The 19,056-nt window shown below is 36.2% G+C and overlaps 1 protein-coding gene across 5 annotated transcripts in view; it reads right to left on the bottom strand.

The window, feature by feature from the left end:
• The window catches only part of LOC127847353 (UDP-N-acetylhexosamine pyrophosphorylase-like), a 53,495-nt gene that overhangs the window by 14,738 nt on the left and 19,701 nt on the right, over window positions 1–19,056 (bottom strand). For 4 of the 5 annotated variants that reach the window (XR_008033943.1, XM_052379229.1, XM_052379220.1 and 1 more), the window contains exons 2-9: window positions 18,089–18,367; window positions 16,403–16,607; window positions 15,547–15,722; window positions 11,180–11,352; window positions 8,915–9,108; window positions 7,604–7,747; window positions 6,508–6,699; window positions 3,518–3,550 (exon numbers count right to left, since the gene is read on the bottom strand). Coding sequence is in view for 4 of the 5 variants with exons in the window: in XM_052379229.1 (XP_052235189.1) it covers window positions 3,518–3,550; window positions 6,508–6,699; window positions 7,604–7,747; window positions 8,915–9,108; window positions 11,180–11,352; window positions 15,547–15,722; window positions 16,403–16,607; window positions 18,089–18,365 (1,394 nt within the window). In the remaining variant the exon portion in view is untranslated. The remainder of the gene's footprint in view (window positions 1–3,517; window positions 3,551–6,507; window positions 6,700–7,603; window positions 7,748–8,914; window positions 9,109–11,179; window positions 11,353–15,546; window positions 15,723–16,402; window positions 16,608–18,088; window positions 18,368–19,056) is intronic. The other variant, XM_052379238.1, reaches the window with a different exon arrangement.

The following is a 19,056-nucleotide window of genomic DNA, read 5'->3' as shown; positions in this document are numbered from 1 at the left end:
CCTTTCTTTGCTTCGTATTTATTACCTTTATGTAATACTTGTATGCTACATGGTCTACAATACACCTCTTTTTTGGTCGCAAACATTCACATACCGGTAGGCCCTTAAATGGGTTGAAGCCTTAGTTGTTAGGCAACCCACAGGTGGTTAGCGTGTAGCTATGATATTAATTAGTGAAAACATCGTTTTGAATGATAAATTATCATATTATAACGAACAAGAGATGTGTTCGTCAGAAACACATTGGGCCGCTTTAAAATAAAAATATATTATTTATTTTTGTGAACTTTGACCTTGAAGGATGACCTTGACCTTGAACTTCCACCACTCAAAATGTGCTTCTTCATGAGAACGCCGCTTTGAAATTTGTTATTTTTTTATTTTATTTTTACCTTTGACCTTGAAGGATGACCTTGACCTTGAACTTCCACCACTCAAAATGTGCAGCTTCATGAGATACACATGCATGCCATATATCAAGTTCCTCTCTTCAATATTGCAAAAGTTATGGCCAACGTTAAAGTTGTTTTTTTCTGAACAGACGGACAAACTGACATTCTGATGGACAATTCAACTGCTATATGCCACCCTACCAGGGGCATAACAAGAGCTGTCAGAGGACAGCGCGCTCAACTATTGGAGTGCTTGACAGTATAACGTAAGCCATCATGGGGAAATTGTTCATATTTAATAATTTATTAGACGATCATTCAAAAAAAAAAAAAAGGAAAAAAAATTAAAAAAAAAAAATTCGGGGGGGGGGGGGGGGGATTGAGAGGGGGTATAATGTGGGGTGTGGTCATTTATTAGACGCTCTTTCCAAAATTTATAAAGGAAAACTAAAATTGGGGGGGTTGGGGGGGGTGAGTAGGGGGGGGGGGGGGGGGGGGGGGCGGGTGAGAGGGGGGTATAATGTGGGGTGGGGGTAATTTATAAGATGATGTTAAAAAAATAAAATAAAGGGGGGGGGGTGGCGGGAGGTTGGGGGGTAGGGGGGTGAGAGGAGGGTATACTGTGGGGTGGGGTAATTTATTAGATGTTTAAAATAAAAATTGGGGGGGGGGGGAGGTTGGGGGGGGAAGGGATTCTGGGTAGGGGTGTGGGGTATTGTTTGGGTGGAATCCATTGTGGTATTCAGGTAAGTGTTGTTTTGTCAAAGTAATAATAAAATGTGATCATAAATAAAGAAGTTATCTAAGTGTAAAAGGGGCCATAATTATGTCAAAATGCTTGAAACAGTGGTCTGCTCTTGTTTATAGGCTGGGGTCATGTTGGTTAACAATTATGCAAAATATAAAAGCAATATGTCAAAGGATATAGGAAATATTTTGGGTAGTAAGCAAAGTTTAACATAGATTTATCAATAATATGTAGGGATGGCAAAATTATTCGAATATTCGAATATTCGATTGAATGGTCAGCATTCGAATAATAAAAATGATATTCGCATATTTGCATTTTTTTCCAAACGTAATTTCACCAATATTCAATGACCTGCGAACCGCTTACTAAAATGCAACCGAAATTACCTGGGAGTAACATGTTTGACGTGACGTTCGTCGTGTCAAACTGATAACGCGGCCCGTATCAGTGTTGATTGCGCAATGCAATATACACGCTCTAAGAAAGGCCCCGACTGTTGTTTGCCAATGGGGTGCCAATTAACGGTTTCAATTGACTGGCGTATAATAATTAAGTTTTTTGATCACAGTATGTACAGCCATTAAAATGTGTGAATTACTCAAATCGCGCAATGCAATATACTTACTATAAGAAAGGGCCCGAACTGTTGTTTGTCAATTAGGTACCAATTAAGGGCTTCAATTTACTGGCGAATAGTAATTTAGTTTTTGTGATCACAGTTTGAACAGACATTCAAATATGTGAATTACTCAAAAGTAACAGATGATATAAATTAAACAATCATCAAGGAATCATAACTCGTCTTTCGCATGAGACGTTAAACCGAGGTGCAGTGTACTAGGTGCTATACACCGGGCACTAAAAGACCCAGGATCACCTCTGGAACGGGGTGTCTCCTGTATCTTGCACTATCCCCCGTAACCAACTAACACGTCTTTCTGGGGGCGATGGCCATATGGGAGACAATCCCGGTGCACTCGATAAAAAATAATGACGAAGAAGAATAATCATAATTCAAATCTGAAAATGCCACCAGCCCTTTCTGCAGTATGGAATACTTTACACGGTCTGTGGATAAGAAGACCGCAACGTGTAATGTGTGTCAACTTAGTTTTTCATATGCGCGGTCTGCTTCAAATCTGTGGAATCATTAAAAAATAAAATTCTATGACACGATGTTTTTCATTCGATTTGTGCCCGATCACAGTATCGGTAATAGTATTAGTCGACAGCGATACAATAATTCGATAGCAACGTTAATAAACAGCCTCGTTTTTAGCAAACGGATATAACTTACATACCAATGGAAATTAACACATAACAAGGAAAAATCAATCCAGCCGTTTTATGCGAATATTCGAATATTCGATTGAATGAATTTGCGAACTTTCGAATACCGATATTGGTATTCGATGCCATCCCTAATAATATGCATATTCTAAGTATAAAAGGGGCAATAATTCTGTCTAATGCTTGATACAGTTGTATGCTCTTGTTTATACGTTGGGGTCATGATGGTAAACAAGTATGCAAAATATGAAAGCAATATGTCAAGGGACATCGAAAATATTTGGGGTAGTACGCAAACTTTAACATTTGCTGCATATTCTAAGTGGAAAAGGGGCCATAATTATGACAAAATGCTTGATAGAGTTGTCTGCTCTTGATTATAGGTTGGGGTCATGATGGTAAACAAGTATGCAAAATATGAAAGCAATATGTCAAGGGACATTGAAAATATTTTGAGTAGTACGCGAACTTACACATTTGCTGCATATTCTAAGTTGAAAAGGGGCCATAATTATGACAAAATGCTTGATAGTTGTCTGCTCTTGTTTATAGGTTGGGGTCATGTTGGTAAACAAGAATGCAAAATATGAAAGCAATATGTCAAGGGACAATGAAAATGATTGGGGTAGTACGAAAACTTTAACATTTGCACGCTAACGCAGACGCCGACGCCGGAGTGAGTAGGATAGCTCCACTATATATATTTCATTTATAATAGTCGAGCTTAAAATCACTTTTCTGAAAAAAAAAATCACAATCAAATATATATATAACACGGTATTCAACTTGAAATCATCCGAAAATGGGGTGCATCATTTTGAACAGCCATTACTTCATCAATTTTGCAGCGATTTTCATGAACCCGGTCTTATTCAATGCAGAAATGAATTTCCTCTCTGGAAATGTATATAATTAATCATTCAAAATGATGTTTTCACTAATTAATATCATAGCCACATGCTGACCACCTGTGAGGCAACCTGGTGTTTATGGAATGTATGGGCGTCTGCAAATGTGTACGACAGACAATTGGTGAGCCGTCTCTATGATAATGCAAGTAAACATACATGTAAATGAGAATTACCTGTCCCCGGTTCCCCCAGCACAGTTTGCGGAGCTGAAAGAATAAACAACAACATGCAAGGTTGCCATGCAACATGGACTATTGACACAACTCTAACAACTTAGACTACATTTCTTTGATGAGACAAAGCCCGCAATCAAGAACAAAACATTTAATATGGATTTTTACTAAGAAGAGAGTTTCTTAAAACAAAAAAATCCATAAAAGCGGAAAGGTCATCCCTGATTAGCCTGGAACGACTGTGACAGGAGTGAAACTAGATGGTTGAAATGTATGTAGTTTGCTCTAGATGCAGTGTTAGTACAACAGTACCATCAACAACAATTCTAATAACCAAAATATAATTTGTATTAAATCTATTTAAAAGGCATCAAATTATTGTCATTTCTGTATGATGTAAGACATTTCTCTCAAAATGTAAGCTTTTGTCCTTTGAGGTATTCACGTATGCATTAATACAAAAAAAGAAAAGAAAAAGAAGCATGAATTTTGTGTTATTAAATGTGCTTAAATGAATAATTGAAAGATACACAGCTTTTTCCTTTGACAAGTGTATACACGTTTTAAACGCCTGTGTACTGTATACAATTTTTTTTCTATATTACAAATATTTGTGTAGTGCAATTTTGATGTAATAATTTAGATGACTGAATATACTGAGTGAAGTAATATGAAAGTTTGAAGGTCATCTCCTGAAAAATTGTAATAGGAAATTTAATATTAACAAGAGGGCCTGAAAGGCCCAAAGTCGCTCACCTGAGATAACAAGATATTATTGGGACAAATCTTCTGACCAAGTTTCATGAAGATTGGAAAATAAATGTGGCCTCTAGATTGTTAACAAGGTTTTACTATAGCCATATAAGGAAAAATGCCCCGCCCCCTGACAGCCATGTTTTTCAACCAACCGGCATCATTTTTGGACTCTTCCAAGATATTATTGGGATGAATCTTCTGACCAAGTTTCATGAAGATCGGACAGTAAATGTGGCCTCTAGAGTGTTAACAAGATTTTACTATAGCCTTATAAGGAAAAATGCCCCGCCCCTTGGAAGCCAATTTTTTCAAGCAAACATCATTATTTTTTAACGCATCCAAGATATCATTGAGACCAATCTTCTGATCAAATTTCATGGAGATTGGACAATAAATGTGGCCTCTGGAGTGTTAACAAGGTTTTACTATAGCCATAAATAGCCATATAAGGAAAAATGCCCCGCCCCCCTGGTGGCCATGTTTTAAAAGCAACCAAAACCATTTTCGAACTCATCCAAGATATCATTGGGACAAATCTTCTGACCAAGTTTCATGATGATCGGAAAATAAATATGACCTCTAGAGTGTTAACAAGGTTTAACTATAGCCATTTAAGGAAAATAGCCCCTTGTGGCCATGTTTTTCAACCAACGGGCATCATTTTTGAATAACTAAATAAATAAATAAATGTGGCCTCTGGAGTGTTAACAAGGTTTTACTATAGCCATAAATAGCCATATAAGGAAAAATGCCCCGCCCCTTGGCGGCCATGTTTTTCAAGCAAAAGAAACCATTTTCGAACTCATCCAAGATATCATTAAGACAAATCTTCTGACCACATTTTATCAAGATTGGACAATAAATGTGGCCTCTAGAGTGTTAACAAGGTTTTACTATAGCCATATAAGGAAAAATGCCCTGCCCCCTGGCGGCCATGTTTTTCAACCAACCGGCATCATTTTTGAACTCTTCAAAGATATTATTGGGATGAATCTTCTGACCAAGTTTCATGAAGATTGGACAATAAATGTGGCCTCTAGAGTGTTAACAATATTTTACTATAGCCATATAAGGAAAAATGGCCCGCCCCTTGGCAGCCATGTTTTTCAAGCAAACATAACCATTTTCCAACTCATCCAAGATATCATTGAAAACAATCTTCTGACTAAATTTCATGAAGATTGGACAATAAATGTGGCCTCTAGAGAGTTAACAAGGCAAATGTTGAAGCCGCACAACGCACAACAGACAAAAAGCGATCACAAAAGCAAAAAACAGTTTTGCAACAGCTTGCAAAACAAACATAATATTTAAATTCAATACAGTGGAGATGTTAGTTGAACATTCATTGTCAATTATCAACAAAATGACAATAGTCAAGTTGTGTCACAGAAAATGACAAAAGTTCTGGAGCCCGTTTTACCTAACATTTGTAACTGTAGCAAAATTGTGACAGAAAAATATATTTTTAGCCTCCGTGACCTTGACCGTGACATCAGTCACCTCAAACCTCATCAAAAGGTAGAGGTCCATGCAAGGTACCTACATGCCAAATATGTAAGAAAACGGTAAAATATGGAAGGCGCTATGAGAAACTGTAACAAAATTGTGAAAGAAAAATCTATTATTAGCCTTGGTGACCTTGACCTTGAACCCAGTGACCTCAAACCTCATCAAAAGGTAGAGGTCCATGAAAGGTACCTACATGCCAAATATGTAAGAGATCAGAAAAATATTGAAGGTGCTATGAGCAACTGTAACAAAATTGTGACGGAAAAATCTATTATTAGCCTAAATGACCTTGACCCCAGTGACCTCAAACATCATCAAAAGGTAGAGGTCCATGCAACGTACCTTCATGCCAAATATGTAAGTGATCGGTAAAATATTGAAGACGCTATGAGAAACGGTAAAAGAAGTGTGACAGAAGTAAGGAACCCCAAACTGGCAACTACTACTCAAAATTTGCTATGGATCACTTTTTATAGTATGTGTAATTTGAAGTTCACCCCAAGCTAGATTCAGCCAGCGTCACGCATCAATGATAAATCAATACATAAAAATAAAATCAAAAACACACATTCTAATATAAAAACCTGCAAAATAACAATTTAAATTAAATTAAATTGAAGATAATGTGAAAATAAAGTGACCCTTAGCAAATTTTGAGTAGTACATATGGGGACATAAAAACTGGTACAAACAAATTCTCTTTGTTATTCCACTTGACCTACCTAGTAATAGCTGGAATGACTGACCCATCTTTGTGAGTAAACTTGGCGCCTGCTTTGTCCACCCATCGTCTGTGCAGACCAAAAAGGTCGTTGCGACACGTGGTAGGGGTATCTTTCGGAGCGCTGTCAGCATTTTTCAAGGGAGAGAACTCTTCCTCACGCAGGACTTCCCAGACCGCAAATGACCTGTCACATTTTCACGAACACGCACAAACAACGGGACGTCCAACAAGAGGAAGGGGTCAGGTAGGGGTTGGATGTTACAGTGGGGGTGAAATTTAACACGGGAAGTGTTACAGTAGTGATGAACATTAATTTGAAAGGAATCATTCAACATTTTAAGTGATTTATAATTAATTTTATATAATAAAAGTTATACAAGGATAAAAGTAATATAGTAATTTGTGTTGTTATTAAATATAGTTAAACGGATTTTAATATAAGCATTTATCATTAAAATGAAAATAACCGAATTTAACCAAACCCATGTAAGTTTAAGTGCAAAACAAAGAGCAGTGCAAACATGCCAAAGCATTTAGGATAACAAACCAGCCACACATTTTAGAATACAACAATGATGATCACATTTAACACAAATGTAGGGAGACAATAGCATGCAAAACCACAGAAATGTTTTGGATAACAAGCATTACAACAAAGGGTGAACAAGAGACATTTTGGACAACAAGCGTTCCAACAAAGGGTTAACAAATACATAACAACAGACGTAGAAAAGCACACACACACACACACAGACACACAAGAAAAGAAAGAAAAAAAAGCATGTGTTAGTTAAAGATTGCAGATTAAATTGCCATACACCAAAGTAAGATTAAAGACAATTGAGATATACATTGAATCCTACAAAAATAGTTATCTTGTATTCAGTTATGTTGCAGCATCACCATATTAGCCATACTGATATGACTTTATTTACATACAGACTGCCTATCAAATTAGATATAGCAAAGAAATTAAATATACATGTAAAAGCTAAAAGCAAAATTGTGCGAAATGGCCACAAACAATAAAATCAGCTATTATCCCAAAAACACACATTATATTTTACACATAAGCAAGCTAATTCTATACATACGTGGTAAAGTGGAAGACATCAAACACAAATTTCTCCATTTTGATGCCATTGGGTTCTGCAGGTTTGATCAGCTTGCCAGCACTGTCTACATATGGAATCTTCTTCTTAGCAACATGGTGTTTTAGCTCAGACTCCTGTTGTGGACTGAAAAATTGCAAATCTTGCTGGACTATCAGTCATTAAGATTTGGCCTTAGAAAAGAAACATATATCAGATGAACTGAATGATAATGGACATAAAATCATATCAAAACACATCTAATACACAAGAGGTCTTAAGGCCATAAAGCGCTCACTTAAGACCCCAAGGAATTCAAACTGTTTTGAGCAAGAAATGATCAAAAGCTTTCACAATAGAATTATCAGGAAAACAACTCTGCAATGGCAGCATTGTATTTGAACACACCAAAGTCATTTGTGAACTGAGCATTGATATCATTGCCACCCGTTTGTTTAATGTTATGAGAAAGTTTCACCATTTGTGGGTCCAAAATTGAGACTTCTCAAGTCTTTGAATGCATTTATAATAGCCACGTATGGAGAGCCCTGTCTCACGGAGACCATGTTTTTCAATGGGCTGCAATCCTTCAAGGCTCACAACCAGCACTGGGAAGCAGTAAACAATCATTAACTACGACATAAAGCTGGCCAGTCATATGAAAACAGTTCACATAATTTGTGCATGCAATAAATTTTTATTGAGTAATTGAGTATTTTCCAACATGGCTATCGTCTTTAGAAGACTTCTTAGTTGTGTTTTACTACGTCAACCTTCGACCTTCGAGTGCCTTGTGTGATGCACTTTGTACACTACACCAGTCCTCCATTCAATGTCTGTCTTGTGACAGCTTTGGCAGCCACTGTATTACATACTATCAACATAATTGATAGAGAAATCGAGTATCGAATGTTGTCAGTATGTTTAATTTAGATACCAACCGTGTTACAGTGGCCCCACCACTGAAATATTGCCTACATATAGGTCAACCAAAAGCTTGATTGACAAGTCACAGCCGACTGTCTTGAACACAAAAGAATGGATGATCTGACACATCTATATTGTCTTTAATCGTGGGCATCGTTTTTTCATGGAGGATCACCTATGCTCTTTTTATTCCATATCAGAAAACAAGTGGACAAAGCCAGTGAATGCTAACATGCAGTTAATGAAACCATACACATATTATTGAGCAGGTAAGTGTTGAGTGGTGGCACAAATCTGTCAGACCTAAATTCCAACACCAGTGTGATACCACTGAACCACAGGTCTGCTCTTAACGAATATATCAATCATGTAAACATGAAAACTCACTCAGTGACTAGATTCAGGAAGTCAAGGGTGAAGAAATGGTTGCAGATATTGCCTGCGTTGAATGTGAGTCTCCCATCCTGGTTTCGTTTCTCTGCGGTACGTAATGTGATCTCGCTGTACTCCACCACCTGGTACTTTCCCTCCACCTTGCACACCACACCAACAGCCTCCGTAGGTAATGCCTTCTCTACTACCTGCAGATAATGAACTAATTGGTATGGCGTTAAAATATTGTAACTGAAATGTAAAGCAGATACATTTAGAATAATTTCACATATACCCAGTGTTGAGGGTTAAAATATTGTATCTCCAATGTAAAGCAAATACATCTAGAACATTTTGACGCTTTACTTGTGATATAACATTTGAGTAAACTGGTTTGAAAGGGCCAATGATCCCCTAAAATGTGCAGAGGGCCCAGAGATGTTTTGGTAAAAACTCCATCCTCTACAAGTTTCGTACAGAAAGAACAACAGTGGGAATCTGTGGTTAAAATGTAAGTTTACAACACAAACATTTTTGGTAATTTAACATGCTTTCTCTAGTCTGACAATTATCAAGTGGTTCTAAGGATTATTTTATAATATAAATAGCTTGGTAGTGTAACATTTATGCAAGAACATAGGAGATTTAATACCAGGGATCATATTTATTTCGGTTTGGTCGGTCCTAGACCGATTGTGGTCATGAAAGACCGATTGAAAATCCCAAAGAGTCGGTCCGATTCTGTTTGCTAAAAGTCCCATGTCATGAAATCGATTACGCAGTGCACATGCTAGCGTACCCTAATTACATTCATATCTCGATTAGGTGTGATAAACCATTCACTGCAGTCTCTAAACCGGTCAGGACCAGTCTATTGCACGTCAGCCGACTAGTATCAGCGTATTACCCCAAACAACGAAGATTCACACGGTTGTGTATTAGTCAAGCGAGAATAAGCCAGTGTCAATATCAATCGATAATTTCACTGGCTTATACCTGGCACACTAATCGGTCCGTAATGTATGCTCGTCAACGAGAAAATCGTTAACAAATACTTCGGAGATTAAAACCTCGATGTTATCCTCGTGGAAATTGTGCATTTCATGCATCATACAGTCAGTAAACTTTCATATAAACAAAGAAGAAAATCGGATATTCTCAAATAATTGTGGGCGGACCTTATACACTGAAAGCACGCGCTGTAACTATACAAAACATGCCGATACATTTTCCACCAGCGTAATAATCCGGCAATAAATGAATGAAAGTTGCGGTTTTGATTGACAGAACAGCAGAAAGTTATTTTTATGGGCGGAACTTCACATAAAATAGTACACAAGAAAAATGATAGACATTGTATAAATCTTAAGCAAAAATCATGTTAGAATCGAAATAATTTGTGTACTTTATTTATTTATTTTTAATAACCCACGACCAGAAGTTAAAATGCATGGTTTTTAATCACTCGTGCTTCGCATTTGTGATTCAATCCCTACACATCTTAACTATCGGCCGTGGTTTATTCGACCACAAACTATAACGTACACGAATTGTTTTCCAATTACCAGTAGCGAACCTACGCACAGATATTTGTTAGATTCAATGCATGTGTGTAAGCTATTATCAAGTCGACAATGATTTAAAACATCGGTATAGACTTGCACAGATTAATAATATTGACAACAATGAAGTCAGATAAAACAGTTACCGAAACAACAATGAAATAGCTAATGATAAAACCAATTAAGAAAACTCGTATGTTACGCTAAAAAAAATGCTTAAGGCAATTAAACTTGTACATTATTATACCCTCTTCATGAATGACAAAATCAATATATTTTAACGTAATTTGTCATAATTTCGGATAAAAATTTTCGGACACTTTTTCCCCATTTAAATCCAGACCGATTGATGTTGCTGGAAAATATGATCCCTGTTTAATACCACCTCGTACACAATACTTATCATTGGCGAAGCCTGGTAATATTGTTAGCATGTTTAATTCAATATTAGATCAGTATGGATTATATCCAATCAATAGTCATGTGCAATTTTACAGCTGGTTACCTTTAGTTTAAACCTATTTATATTCACCAGATTGCATTCAAAGCCTTAGACTTATTGACACACATTTTAGAGTCTGTTTCCTGGGTCAAACCAGTACTTGGTGTATTAAGAGCAGATCATGAGAACACTCCAAGACTGGGGACAGGAACATGGGACAGACTGATTGCTATTCAATCTCTCTATCCACTATGCCATTGCGACCTGTTTATGTACCTTTGCACCACAGTCAGCACCCTTGTCCATACAGAAGCCCAGGAAGACTGGGTCGGCCATTTTCACAAGGATATTGTCCACGCAATACACATGCACATACTGTATGCCTCGCTGCTCCATGTCCTTGAGAATGTGGCTCTTTCGTAGTGCTCTGTACAGGCCACCGTTACCATCTGAAAACCCAGGACAGCTGTCAAAGCAGGAGTAAAAATATACAACTATACAACATGTTCAACAAGAGCTGTGTTTGTAAAACACAAGGCCCCCTACTGCGCTGCTTTGAAGCCATATATTTGGTCTTTGACCTTGAAGGATGACCTTTACCACTCAAAATGTGCAGCTCCATGAGATACACATGCATGCCAAATATCAAGTTGCTACAGGGGTTTCGCTGTCGAATGCCACTGGCGCCAATGGCGCTTAAAATATTTAAGAGGCTCTAATTTTTATAAAGTGGCGATTTAAAAAAAATCTGTAAAACCTATCCGAAAATGTACTGCGAGATGTCTGTCAGTTGTAATTATTGATTAACGGCTATGCAAGCGCCCTACAGGACAGAGTGCAAATTTAAATCACTGAAGCATGTAAGTGTTACAGACGCTGTTTCTACTGTAATGGTCAAGTTTATGGGGGTTATTATCGGATTAAAGGCTCCTTTATGACATTGAACAATCAATTATGTAATCCTGGGATAAACTGTCACAAAGATCAATAATTATAACGATTATTAGGGACGCTATTTCTTTCATCAATACCATGACAAAAACACATTTCTGAAAACAAAAGTAGGTCTTTCAATCGATGTACTATATTTCGGATATGTTAAAATTCGGACATATAAAGATAGTCATATTTATGTGTTGATTTGTTGTTGATAGTTTGTAAAAATATGTTTTGTGTTATTTCAGACAACAAGAATGGATGGTGGCAATTATTCTTGGCCTTTCTGTCAAGAAATAGATGTGAAAAATATTCATTAATTGAACCTGGAAATCAACCACCACAGCTAACATTTTCTGATGTTTGATTTATTTTTCCTTTCAGATGATGTACATTTGTGTGATTCTAGGTTTTAATAAATAATACTGAAACATTTACCGGGTATGCAGCATACTGTTACATTATTGTTAAAATATTATAATATTATGTTAGTTATCTGGTTTATCAAGTGGAAAAAATGTTATTTATAGAAAATAAAGTTTATTAAGACATATAAAGGTACTTATTGTTATTTATGTATTAACATACTTCTAAAAGTAATAAAAATATAGTCAATGCCCTTATGTTCATTAATGTATTAAGGTTCCTTAAATGATTGTCCTTATTAATAAAGTAGGAATAACCGGCGGTTTTCACACCACAATAAAGTGGCGACAACTTTTTTGGGGCCAGTGAAACCGCTGCACTATCTTCAATATTGCAAAAGTTATGACCAAGGTTAAAGTTTTGGGACAGACACACACATACAATGACACACACATACAATGACAGACAGACAGGCCCAAAACAATACACCCCCGTTCATTCCATCCTGGCCCGGGGGCATAAAACGGTAAATTTACATATTGGTTGGATATGGAACTGTTATTTCTGCCTAGTATTTCGATCATAATTAGAGTGGTTATCATTTCCACTCAAACTATGCATTCTGATATGGTAGTTGGCTCATGTTACCCATTTTTCACGCCATGTTAAAGTCACTGTGTATGCAATATCAGTAATTACTATTCATGGAATACTTCTTTTACGTTGCTCAGTTGAAAAATGCAAAAACCTAAATGACCTCTACTTCGTTGGTTAATTAAATTAATGCTAGTGTTTCGTGTGAATGTTGTCAACCATTCAATGACAACTAAAAGGAAAGAAGATGCTTTCTTACAGTTGTTGTCCTTAGAAATTATACTGTAAGCCTATATCGAGTTTGTGTTGGAAATCAGGAAATGAAGAAAGTACTGCTCATTTCTTATAAATATAATTCAAAGAAGTTATTCTTCTTATTATAATTCAAACAGTACAACTCATTACAATGAGCCCTTGAAAACACATTTGTTTTGTAAAACTTAGCACAGTTATGTCCTTGAATAATGTTTACTTTCCTATACTAACCTTCTGTTTTAACCCTTTTCCCTTAAGATACGTTTTGACACATTTTTAGTCCTTTAAACAGTTAAATTAAACTTAAGGGGACTGTCAACCACGACGACGAAGAAAAGAAAAGTTGTAAAATACCATTTTTTTTTACAATAATTAGTTTATATTGATTTAACTTATATCTATGAATGCATCATCAACATTCTAAAACGATATCCCGGAAAAATCAAAAAATCATTTGAATATCAATTGTACTTTCGTTATGATTAGGGGTACGATGTAAACCTAAATTTCATTTTAGTGCAGATTCATTTATACGACACAAAGACACAAATTTGTTTTACGGATCATTTCGGCTTAGAGGACTGAACTGTCATGAAAAATATCGAATATTATATTTTTTTATTAACCACTGGAAGCAAGAAGAGTTGTAGATAATTTAAAGTGATGGGCATTTTGTTACTGTTGAATTGAGCTGAAAAGAAACGGGTGAAAACAATAAGTTATAATGAATGTGGTATCTGAAATTATCTACAACTCATCTTGTTACCGGTTGTTTATAAAAAATTTATATTATTTTCGATATGTTACATGACTCACCCATCCCTCTAACCTGAAATGATCCGTAAAACCAAATTGTGTCATTGTGTGGTATGAAAGAATCTGCATGAAAACTACATTTAGACTCGCATCGTACATCGATTCATTTCTGTCGTAAGTTGTCAAAACGAAAGTACGGTTGATATTCAAATGGATTATTTTTCTTTTCGGGATATTGTTTAATTATGTTGATGCTGCATTAACAAATACAAGTGTATATCGAGCGAAAACACAAAAAACAAACAACGGTTACGATACACACCTACATTGTATATTGCAAATACTGTTAGTTGCCCATAATATCACTTTAAGAACGCATACATTTGCACATACATGTAGTTTATTATGTTCATTTGTACATTGTACATGTAAATTTAAAACTCTTGAATGACCATCGCAGACAGGTATTACATGTATCAATGGCCGCGCGGCATTGCGGTGATCACGGGTGTTCCAGTTAATGATAGCGTGCAATCGCGGCGATTTTGGGTGTTCGCCGAACACCGCGGTCAGTAGCGTGTCCGCCCCCCGCGAAATGTCACCCATCGGGAAAATTGAACACCGCAGACACGCGTTTTTGTCAAAGTACACGTTGCCTGTACTGTATTCAGATCAAGTTTCATAAAGATTGGATAATAAATGTGACTTCTAGAGTGTTAACAAGGTTTTGTAGTAAATAGCCATTTAAGGAAAAATGCCACGCCCCCTTGCAACCATGTTTTTTAACTGATCTCAACCATTTTTGAACTTAGCCCAGATATTATTAGTTCAAATATTCTGACCAAGTTTCATGAGCATTGGACCACAAATGTGACTTCTAGAGGGTTAACAAGGTTTTACCATACAGTAAAGCCATAAAAGGAAAACTGCCCCGCCCCATGGCGGCCATGCTTTTCATTCAACTGGAACCATTTTCGAACTCGTCTAAGATATTATTGGGACACATGTTTTGACCAAGTTTAATGAAGATTTGACTCAAAATGTGATTTCTAGAGTGTTAACAAGGTTTTACTATAGCCATATAAAAAAAACTGCCACGCCCCCTGGCAGCCATGTTTTTCAACCAACCGGAACCATTTTCGAACTCGTCCAAGATATTATTGGCACACATGTTCTGACAAAGTTTCATGAAGATTGGACTAAAAATGTGACTTCTAGAGTGTTAACAAGGTTTTACTATAGCCATATAAAGAACCGGAACCATTTTGAACTCATCCAAGATATTATTGGGACACATGTTCTGACAAAGTTTCATGAAGATCGGACAATAAATGTGACTTCTAGAGTGTTAACAAGGTTTTACTTTAGCAAACTGCAACACCCCTGGCGGCCATGTTTTTCAATCAACCGGAACCATTTTCGAACTCGTCCAAGATATTATTGGGACACATGTTCTGAGTAAGTTTCATGAAGATTGGACAATAAATGTGGCCTCTAGAGTATTAACAAGGTAAATGTTGACGACGCACGACGCACAAAAGGCGATCACAATAGCTCACCATGAGCAAGTTGTGCTCAGGTGAGCTAAAAACAACAACAAAATTAAATGGTTTGTTACAAACAAATTCCTTTTTAGTGAAATCGTCATCATTTTCTTTTATTAGAATTGATTATATTGTAACATGCGTTTATTATTATTTTATGACAGTGGCTTTATTATGCTAATGCACACCAACCTGGTGCTAAGGCGACCTTGCCAGGACTGTCAAGGAAGATTTTCCCGTCAAACCCAATGCATGGGAGGAGATTCTGCTCAAACAACACCACGTTTTCTTTTTTTAGGCCGAAAAAGTTGTGGTTAGCAAAAAATTGACGAGTTGGTTCTTTGGTGTGCTCACTTGTCATTATATACCTGAAAATAAATTTTATAAATTTTAATGGAAATTAGGTAAAATAAATTACCTTATATGCATGCAACTTACTATTTAGACTACTAATTCAAACACTCGTAAGTTGAAAGAATGGATTGTGTAACTGGTATTAACCCTTTACCACATAGATATGTATTTTGACGCATTTGTAGTCCTTTAGAAGTTTAAATTTAATTAAAGGCCTTTCTTATTCTATTAGACTTTTAAAGGTTTCATTTCTTACCCTTAGATTCTAATCAGCAGCAAACAGCATAAAACAGACTGCGAGTAACTTGCAGTTTGTTCTTGTTTTATGCTGGTTGTGAAAGCCATTTTCATTTGGCTTCTTATAAGGGAAAGGGTTAAAAGTGTCGACTTCTTGATATTTTTCTTTTCCTTTTTTCCAGATAGGGTACAGTTCAAGATACTGTTTTTTTTTTGCTCCAGAGGGCAATCTTATTTTTGAATCTCAAAATATTTTATTTTGGGCCTCTTTTTCTACGGATTCAATGATTATAGTTTCTTGCGAATAGTCATTTTTGTGTGTAATCCAATTAAATCCAATTACCGCAATAGTTTTCTTTTTTTTCTAAGAGCAAGATCATATTATGCCCACAAATGTTTGTCCCAAAGATAAGTTTTTTAATCAATTTTCTGCACAGCAAACTAACATATTCATTACCATGGCACTTCACAAGATTTGCCCATCAAAACCTTGGCATTCTCTTGCACCTTGAGTATTCTTTCAGCCTGGATTTGGTAAAGTGTTTTCCCAGAAGGCAGGCCTACATTGTACATTCCCTTGGGGTAATTGACCCCCAATCGAGTCCCCTGACCTCCCGCTAGTAGCAATACCGCAACATTGTTGTTGGCTATGGCTGTGAGACCTGAATCAAAGATTAAAAAGAATGAAACATAAAAGTATTCAAGCAAATATTTTCATGTTTACCTTAAAACCAATTCAAGGTCAAGTTGGCATAATGTCAAGAAATTGGAAGGTCCCAGGGTCAATGCCCACTATTGGAAGTACTGGTTCTCCCAAGATACAGACTCAAGAGTGTGCTACATGTTATAGGCTCAAGGCTTTTGACCTATGACTGATAATGTTACACTAACATAACAATGACAAATGTATGAGCAATATGTACAAACATTATACCCCCCCCCCCCAAAAAAATAAAAATAAATAAATGAATGTACAACTTTTACAACATTAATATCTCAGCAAAATAATATCAGAAATGTACTTCAGTACACTGGTCATATTTCATGCTTTCTATGTTTCTAAACTGTCACGTTTAGACCCACTGGGTGAAGGGACTTTTACAAAATGCAAGCAGCCACATTAATCTTATTTTACCCTTACAAAATTCATATCTTTCTGACGTAAAACTTAACATTGAACTTTGGAAATAAGAAATGACACGTTCTCTAGCTTTTTAGATTTTATCCCACTTCCTTGTTGAAATAGTACTAACCGGTATGTACACGTCTATTCAATACAATAATGTGAATAGCTCAATATAGCCAAATAAAATACCCTGAAGTAATTGAAATAGCTATATTTATACAAATATCTACAATTATTAGCTTGATATCAGATAACGCCTGCCCACTATCTCATATGGCAAGTTTAATCATGAAGAAAGAGATTATCAATACTATCTGGCATTCAGCTCACCACTACTGCACAAATGAACTTCCTCTTCCTTCTTTACAAAAAATTACCTGATTAACCCATTTATGCCTAGTGGACTCTCCCATCCTTCTTGGATCAATTTATTTCCAAATTAGGGATGTCTAGTATATTTATTTCTATATTTAGAATATTACTTACAGAAAGTCTTTTAAGCACACAGCGCAGACCATGATGAGACGCCACATCATGCAGCGTCTCATCTGGGTCTACGCTGTTTGCCAAGGCCTTTTTTCTAGACGCTAGGCATAAATGGATTAATTTGTAGATTTGGTACACCTGTTAAATACTCCCTATTAATTCCCAAGCATCAATTATGACAACAAACATTTTCAATTTGTAAACCTCTGACATTAAAAGTATATCTGATATCGATTAATTAAAAAAAAAATAATACATACAATTTATGGATCACATATTACATAGATCTTATTTTTACTAATTGTAGACATTTTATTTACATGGTTTTTTAATAAATGAAATAATATTTTCTAACAATTATGAGTAATATGAAACTAAATATGCATCAGGGAGCATTCCCGATACGCTTGCACACTTGAATGTGCCCTTTTGACAAAATAGCCCCCCTGCCCTTTTCAAATCCTAACTGGAGGACTGTTTATGATTGACCAAAGGGTCAGACAATCCTTAAACTATGTCATGGTGAATAACCTTTTGTTCTGTACTCGTCCAGTTTGTCACTACTGGTGCGCGTCACGCTTCCAAACACATCTCCCGGCAAGGGCTCAAGCAGGTCGTCCAACTTGTCCGCGACATGCTTCAGGGACTGCATGGAACTCTCAAAGAACCCATTGATCTCCATGAAGTCCATGTGATTGAGTTCATTGTAGAGTGACTGTTTCTCCCCATCAGAGAGGGTTTCCCAGAACTGGATCAGATGGCCCTGTCCAGCTGCGTTCAGGCGCTGTCGCAAGCCTTCTATGTCCATGGCTGCGGATGTGAAAAATAGAGTTATGATGAGTTCAAGGCTTTTTTAACCTAAAAATTGTTGCACTGGCAATCAAATTTGAGAAAAAAAAATCAGTATATTATAGGGAAACATTTTTTTGTATAGCGTTTTAATGCCACAACCTGTGTAATAACTAATATAAACAAAACAAGCCCTCTCCCTGTTGTAAAATACTAGTACACATACCTTATTATTTGTGCTTTACTTGAAACACAACTTTTTATCAATGATATTTTCTAGCTTATTAATTATGAGCACATAATGCTAACCTTTAAGTATAAATTGTATAATGTAGTAATAAAAAACATTTAAAAGCCTTAAACAAACAAGCGCCATAATATTCAAATACAGCAACAATAGCAGCAAAAACAGAAACAGTTTTATCATAACTGTTTAAGTGTTAAAAACCTAAGCACAAAACAAGAACAGGCATGATTTGCATATGTTTTTAAAAAGATTACTGTTCCACTCATAGGTGTATAAAAGATTACTGTTCTACTCTTAGGTGTATAAAAGACTACTGTTCTACTCTTAGGTGTATAAAAGATTACTGTTCTACTCTTAGGTGTATAAAAGATTACTGTTTTACTCTTAGGTGTATAAAAGATTACTGTTCTACTCTTAGGTGTATAAAAGATTACTGTTCTACTCTTAGGTGTATACACGATTA

The sequence above is a fragment of the Dreissena polymorpha genome, chromosome 1 (assembly GCF_020536995.1).
Source record: "Dreissena polymorpha isolate Duluth1 chromosome 1, UMN_Dpol_1.0, whole genome shotgun sequence".
In the NCBI taxonomy this organism is placed as follows: Eukaryota; Metazoa; Mollusca; class Bivalvia; order Myida; family Dreissenidae; genus Dreissena; species Dreissena polymorpha.
This window is presented reverse-complemented; position numbering and strand designations above follow the sequence as displayed.